General features: G+C 44.7%; 1 protein-coding gene across 3 annotated transcripts in view; it reads left to right on the forward strand.

The window, feature by feature from the left end:
• The window catches only part of LOC114443010 (glycine receptor subunit beta-like), an 84,784-nt gene that overhangs the window by 75,318 nt on the left and 1,320 nt on the right, over nt 1–8,146 (forward strand). For 2 of the 3 annotated variants that reach the window (XM_028416917.1, XM_028416926.1), the window contains one exon: nt 7,053–7,211. In XM_028416917.1, the coding sequence (XP_028272718.1) occupies nt 7,053–7,211 (159 nt within the window). Of the gene's footprint in view, nt 1–7,052; nt 7,212–8,146 lie in introns of those variants that run through there. The other variant, XM_028416932.1, reaches the window with a different exon arrangement.

Consider the following 8,146-nt stretch of genomic DNA (forward strand, 5'->3'; position numbering starts at 1 on the left):
CACTGCACTTTTCAACACATGTGATGCCCCTCCTGAAGTCTATATTCCATGTAGGGCGTGAGGAGCATGACCATTTCTGTGTGTACATCAACACAGCTACATTAACGTTCTACAACCTCTTCACCTCCAGCCAGCCTTTGCTGTACATAGGGATGCCCCTCTTAATGACACTGAAAAAGAACAGCTTAGGTCAAAAATAGGAATGATCCTATGGGTTGCCAAACAGACAAGACCGGGTGTTATGTTTGACTCATGTAGTCTGGCATCTAATATCAAAAATGCTACAGTGCAGTCTATGCATGAGGTAAACAAAGTCATCCGCAAGCTTAAGTCAGAACAAAAGTGATCCTCAAGTTTCAGTATTTGGGAAACGATGCCCTCAACTTGGTTGTTTTCAGTGATGTCTCCTGGTAATCTTCCAGATGGAGGTACACAGGAGGGTGCACTAATCATTCTTATGGGAGAAGGAGGGAAGTTTTCTCTTCCAACATCTAATTCCAAGAGAATTAGACGTGTTTTACAAAGCACTCTTGCAGGAGAAAAACTTGCTATGTCAGATGGTATAGACTGCTATTTTTCTTGCAACTCTTTTTTCTGAGCTAACCACAACTGGATGGTCTGTGCAACTGACAAGTGATCTCTGTTTGATGTCTTTAAACAATTCACAGAAAAGAGACACAGTGTTACAACCGGCCTAGGGGAAACCTAGTTGTAGCATAAAGTGACTCTTCCCTCCTGTTCCAGTTCCCAAGGTATATGAAAAATATCAACGACGAATGGAATTTATATAAATTTATTTATAAACGAACCGAGACAACAGAAACCTTCAGGGTGAGCAATGCCAAAATAACAAACAAAACAACTAAGGTTCTCAGCTCCTGTCTTTCCTGAACAAAATAAAAGAGATTCAAACAAAAATACAGGTGACTTCCCTGACTTCCTAACAAAAAACAGGAGAAAACGAATAAACAAAAACGGCTTCTCACCCCTACTCGAATGTGTCTGGTATGTAGTAATAACTTAAATTCAATTACTCTAGGTAAAGCAAAAATCAAACGACAAACCTAAATTACACAAAATACTATTCACAATCTAATGTCCAACGTATAATCAACAAATCGAACGCAGTCTTCTCGGGATGTGGAGCGGAGGGCAAGAGCATCGGGTGGCTGATGTGGAGGGTTTTTAAATTCAGAGCCCATCTGTGTCCTCCAATCCTCGAGCTCCACGTCATCCAGCTGTAAAACCAATAGTATGCTCCCCCCTGTTGGCGGGGAGGGAGAACACTCACACACACACACAGAACATATGACTCTTGTCATAACACCCCCCCACCTAAGATCAAACATTTCTTCCCCTCAAGAAATGTTTGATCCTATGTCCCCACTCGGGACAACGTATCGGCCACAACATTTTCTGACCCCTTTATGTGGTGAACCACAATATTAAAATCTTGTAACAGCAGGGACCAGCGCATGAGACGTTGATTGTTGTTACGCATTCGCGACAGAAACACCAGTGGGTTGTGGTCTGAAAACACAGAAACTGGTTTGGAAGTAGAGCCAACATAAACTTCAAAATGCTGCAGTGCCCACAGCAACGCCAATGCTTCCTTTTCTATTGTGCTATAGTGTAGCTGGCACTTGTTGAATTTCTTTGAAAAGAAACACACAGGATGATCGATTCCTTTTTCATCCTCCTGCAAAAGTACAGCGCCTGCTCCGTGAGCGCTGGCGTCAACCTCCAGTTTAAAAGGACACTCGAAACTGGGAGCAGCCAGCACAGGTGCACTGCACAGGAGAGCCTTAGCAGAGACAAAGGCCTGCTGACACACATCACTCCACACAAACGGAGAAGGAGGACTTGTTAGGCTAGTGAGAGGAGCCACGACACTTGCAAAATTTTTACAAAATCCCCGGTAATAACCACACATGCCCAGAAACCGGCGGACCTGTCGTCTTGTTTCTGGCACCGGAAAATCTACAATGGCCTGCACTTTGGCCAACAGAGGGCGTACTTTCCCTTGTCCCACCTGTTTCCCCAGATAGGTGACCTCAGCTTTTCCAAATTCACACTTAGCCAAATTCAGCGTTAATGATGCCTTCTCTAAGCGCTGAAATACCTCTCTTAAGGTGCTCATATGTTCTGACCATGTGAAAGAATAGATAACAATATCGTCGAGATAGGCCTCACAGTTTCCAACTCCAGCAAGGAGCGTGTTCATGAGCCGCTGGAAAGTAGCCGGAGCGTTTCTTAAACCAAACGGCATGACTGTGTACTGGAGGAAATGGTCAGGAGTAACGAAGGCAGAGATATCAGAGGCACGGGGAGAGAGTGGCACCTGCCAGTAACCCTTTAATAGATCCAGTTTTGTCACATATTTAGCTGAACCCACTCTATCGACACAGTCGTCCACACGGGGCAGAGGAAACGAGTCAGGCTTTGTGACAGCATTCACCTTACGGTAATCGGTACAGAACCGATGCGTTTGGTCAGGCTTTGGGACAAGGAGTGAAGGCGAGCTCCACGGGCTGCTGCTTGGGATAGCAAATCGATTTTCTAAAAGATATCCAACCTCCTTTTTCATAGCGGCGCGTTTCACTGGATTCACACGGTACGCGTGCTGCTTGATGGGCTGATTATCTGCAACATCCACATCATGCTGAATGATTTTAGTCTGTGTTGGTGTGTCACCGAATATGGACATGTGTCCACGAATGAGACAACAAATGTCATCCCTGGCGGATTGGGGTAGATAAAACAAATGTTCTTCCAACTTTTCCAGAATTTTTGAGTTTTCCAAGCGCGGACTAGGAACTGCAGCAGTCTGTTTATGCAGCTCATCACCATCAGACTCGCTGGAGTGCGGCACCACAGTGGAGACGCACGTGACGGGAGCAGCTGTTGGCGCACCGGCACCCCGAGGAATATACCTCTTCAACATGTTTATGTGACATACACGAGACTTCTTTCCCCTGTCGGGAGTCTTCACAACATAATCAGTTTCACTGATTTTTCTCTCAATTTCATACGGACCAGAGAATTTGGCCTCAAGGCCGGACCCCACAATAGGCAACAGAACGAGAACAGTGTCTCCTGGCTGAAAAATGCGATTGTGCGTCTTTTTATCATAATGTTCCTTCATTTTGGACTGAGCGACAGCGAGTGCTTCTTTGGCTTTTTCGCATGCAGTGTGTAACCGTTCTCTGAAGGAACTAACATAATCCAGCACACTGTGCGCAGGGCTCGGCTGGTTAGCAAGCCATTTCTCTCTCAACAGCCTCAGCGGGCCGCGCACAGTGTGTCCAAAAACCAATTCAGCCGGACTGAAACCAAGAGACTCCTGAGACGTCTCACGAATAGCAAACACCAATAGTGGTAAACCCTCATCCCATTCTTTGTTGGACTCCAGAAAATATTTACGGAGCATGGACTAAGTGTTTGGTGAAACCTCTCCAGCGCACCCTGGCTCTCTGGGTGATACGCACTGGACACATTATGTTTAACAGCCAACTCTGACATCACCTGGGCAAACACTTTTGACATGAAGTTTGTTCCTTGGTCTGTTTGAATGCGCCTTGGCAACCCGAAGGTAGAGAAGAATTTTATCAGTGTGCTTATCACTGACTTCGCCCGTAGCGAGCGTAAAGGAACGGCCTCTGGGAAGCGTGTGGCAGCACACATCATTGTGAGGATATACTGATGACCGGATTTTGTCTTTGGCAACGGACCCACACAGTCAACAATCACATGTTCGAATGGCTCACCGATTACAGGAATGGGACGTAACGGGGCCCGAGGAATCACCTGATTAGGTTTTCCTGCCATCTGACAGACGTGACAGGAACAGCAAAATTTTACCACATCAGACTTTAACCCTGGCCAAAAAAAATAGCGGAGTATTCGCTGGTATGTTTTTTTTACACCCAAATGACCAGAAAGGACATGGTCGTGGCCTAAATGTAACACCTGCATACGGAAGTCTTTTGGGACCACAATCTGAGTGACAGAACAACTTTCATCACCGGACACAGGGATCCATCTTCGTACAAGGACGCCAGCATCAAATGAGTAAATGACTGACTGTGTCACATCTTTCTTCTCTTTAGCAGCAGACAAACAGGCAGACAATGTTTTATCAGACTGTTGAGCATTGATAAGTACATTTTTATCTATATCTAAACACAAGTCATTTGCATTTGGCAACATGCCCACATCCACAGACACAATTTTTGTTTGTTCTTTAAGCTGGGGGTAAGCCGAGTCAGACTCAGTCAAAAATGAGTCTGAAATGTCTACGACGTCAAGCTTCCGAGCTTGAGCGCGCGTCACGACGCACTGTGGAAAAATAGAGCGCACATCTGGCACCGACGGAGTATTTATATTATTCTCCGTGATTGGGTCATCGACAACGTCTGGATCGGGAGGAAATACCTTTTTCCCTGCAAGATCATTTCCAAGAATGATATCAATGCCTGCTACAGGTAACTGATCTCGCAAAGCAATGCGCACAGTGCCAGAAATCAAAGGGGAGGAGAGCGCAACTTGGTGCAGCGGCATGCGCACCACACTTAATTTAATTCCCCACGCCAACAAATCAGAACCGCAGTAACTTTTCTCTGAAAACGGCAAGACACCACGTCGGATCAGTGAATGCTTAGCACCAGTGTCTCTCAAAATAGTGATTGGAACGCGGTCCTCATCGCTGCCAAGTAAAGAAACAAATCCTTTTGAAACGAAAGGTTTAAAATCATCATCAACCTCTGATGTTTCCGACAGATCTGATGCGATCTGAGTCTCACTTTGGATCAAACTCACATGGGGAAGGGTTTTTGCTCTTATTTTGTTCTCTATTCTTTAGTACAGGACAGGCTGCAATAAAGTGACCAGTCTCATGACAATAAAAACATTCGTGTGACTTTTCAGTCACAGCCAGGCTGCGCCGAAAGGATTTTGGTGAGCGTTGTTTGTAGTCAGACTGGACCGGGGGTTCGCAACGCACGGGTGGAACAAAGAAACTCTTATGAGTAAGCTCAAACTCATCAGCCAGAACAGCAGCTGCAGCAATCGTGTCGACCTTTTGTTCGTTTAGATACACAACTATTCGTTCAGGAAGACACTTTTTGAACTCCTCTAGCAGCACCAACTCTCGCAGCTGTTCAAAACTTTTAGTGCCGGTGGCGTGACACCACTTGTCGAAAAGCACTCCTTTTTCACGCGCAAACTCCACATAAGTCTGGGTGACAGTTTTTACACAGTTTCTGAATTTTTGCCGGTATGCTTCCGGCACCAGCTCGTAGGCCCGCAACACAGTGGCTTTCACGATATCATAATCTAGACTTTGTGCAAGCGTGAGGGCGGTACACACCTCTTGTGCTTTACCTACAAGTTTGCATTGAACCAGTAGGGACCACATTTCTTTAGGCCAATTCAGAGTGGTTGCGATTCTTTCAAAGGCACTAAAATAACAGTCCACCTCAGACTCTCTGAATGGTGGCACTAAAGCAATGTTCTTGCTCACATCAAATGTGTCATGAGGAGAATGAGGAACCTGTCGTGAGGCAGATGGGTGTGCAGTCGCAGAGGGGAGACGCTCTAGCTCTAAGGCCCTCACCTTCAGGTGCATGGCCTCCACCTCTAACTCACGATTTCTCAAATCAATCTCCTTTATTCTGAGAGTTAGCTGCATCTCCTCTGCCGTCATAACATAAGGACCAGAGGGAGCGGTTGGGCTGGGCCGCACCGTGTCACGGGAGCTCACGTCAGCTTTCGCCGCCTCCTCTACAGAGGGCACAGACACACACAGACCTTCCTCCACCAGCTTTTCCTGCAAAAGCTCTTTCAGTTCCTCCTTTTTAACGTTTTGAGGCACTCTGACCTGAAAACGCGCAGCAATCATTAATAAATCCACCTTCCTACACCTGTCCAACTGCTGGACTGTAGGATTCTTCACAAAATACTCTAGATCAAACTCCATATTCAGAGCAAAACTGTCAACCAGTATTATGCAGAGTAATATGAAAAATACAATATTCCAAAAAAAAAAAACGACGAATTGCCAATTACTTACCGACACGAATCAAAACACGAACGAGCCAAATTTAATTTACCGATAACGAACGTTTTACTTACCAACACGCTTTCAAAAGAATAGACGAGCCCCCAATTTATGTTACAACCGGCCTAGGGGAAACCTAGTTGTAGCATAAAGTGACTCTTCCCTCCTGTTCCAGTTCCCAAGGTATATGAAAAATATCAACGACGAATGGAATTTATATAAATTTATTTATAAACGAACCGAGACAACAGAAACCTTCAGGGTGAGCAATGCCAAAATAACAAACAAAACAACTAAGGTTCTCAGCTCCTGTCTTTCCTGAACAAAATAAAAGAGATTCAAACAAAAATACAGGTGACTTCCCTGACTTCCTAACAAAAAACAGGAGAAAACGAATAAACAAAAACGGCTTCTCACCCCTACTCGAATGTGTCTGGTATGTAGTAATAACTTAAATTCAATTACTCTAGGTAAAGCAAAAATCAAACGACAAACCTAAATTACACAAAATACTATTCACAATCTAATGTCCAACGTATAATCAACAAATCGAACGCAGTCTTCTCGGGATGTGGAGCGGAGGGCAAGAGCATCGGGTGGCTGATGTGGAGGGTTTTTAAATTCAGAGCCCATCTGTGTCCTCCAATCCTCGAGCTCCACGTCATCCAGCTGTAAAACCAATAGTATGCTCCCCCCTGTTGGCGGGGAGGGAGAACACTCACACACACACACAGAACATATGACTCTTGTCATAACACACAGGTAGCAGCATAATAAGACCATGAGGCCTTGGCTCAGATACTTTTGAAAGCTTTAAGTGAAGGACTGTGGGGTCTGTGGTGAAAACTTTATTTGCACAGACAATTCAAAGTACTGAAAAAAAAATTTATTATATGTTTATCTCTATTCAGACTCACTCTGGATGACCTTGTATGTTTGTTTAAAATCCTCTCTAAAGACCTCTCTCCCTGCCTTTTTTATTTTTATTGTGCAGGTCATACTGAACAGTCCCAAACTGATTGAGGAAGAGAAAGCCAAAATGGCCACAAGGGAAAAGGTTTTGAAGGAGATGGAGGGAAAGAAGGCTTCAAATAAATCTTCCAACACTGTCAATGGCACCGGTGGAACACCAATACATGTCAACACTCTGCAGGTGAATACTTACTACTCAAAAGGACTAGTTCAAACAGTGAATATACACATAACATGGTCAGAAAGACCATGTTATTAGGTACAAAGGAGCATCAGAATGGGAATAAAGGAGGATTTAAGTGACTTTGAACTTGGCATGTTGTTGGTAATAGACAGGCTGGTCTAACAATTTGCTGACCTACTGGGATTTTCATGCACATCTCAAGGTTTACAGTGAATGGTCCAAAAAGAGAAAACAGCAGCTGTGTGGATGAAAATGTCTTGTTGGTGACAAGAAAGGCAACAGTATAGCTCAAATACCCACTCTTTACAACCAAGGTATGCAGAATACAATCTCTGAACACATCACCATTGAAGCAGATGGGCAGCAGAAGACCACACCAAGTGCCACTCCTGTCAGCTTAGAACAGGAAACTGAGACTCCAATTCATAGACTCACCAATGTTGGACAATATAAGATTGGAAAACCTTAGCCAGGTCTGATGAGTTTTGATTCTAGCTGTGTCATTCAGATGGCAGGGTCAGAATTTGGCATAAACAACACAAAAGCATGGATCCATCCTGACGTGTCTCAGCTCAAACTGTTTTCTTGAACATGACATTGAGTCACCAGTTGTCAATCCAATAGAGCACCTTTGGGATGTGGCGGGACAAGCCTTGTCTTTTTGTCTATCCTGTACCCAGGTCAATGTAAAGAAAAATTCTCTTCTTCACATTGTTTAGTTGTGGCTTTAAAGGTAGGGTAGGAGATTTTGAAAACTTTTGAAAGTAAACACACACCCCGTTCTCTCGGAGCTTACCCCGAAGCCATGCCTCCCAACCAGTCTGTGACTTCGGCCATCATGCACGTACCTCTCTGATGCGTGCAGAGCAGGAAGAGAGAGACAACCAGCCAACTATACGCGAGACAACCAGCCAACTAATCCTGGTAGGATT

Source organism: Parambassis ranga, chromosome 1 (genome assembly GCF_900634625.1).
Source record: "Parambassis ranga chromosome 1, fParRan2.1, whole genome shotgun sequence".
In the NCBI taxonomy this organism is placed as follows: domain Eukaryota; kingdom Metazoa; phylum Chordata; class Actinopteri; family Ambassidae; genus Parambassis; species Parambassis ranga.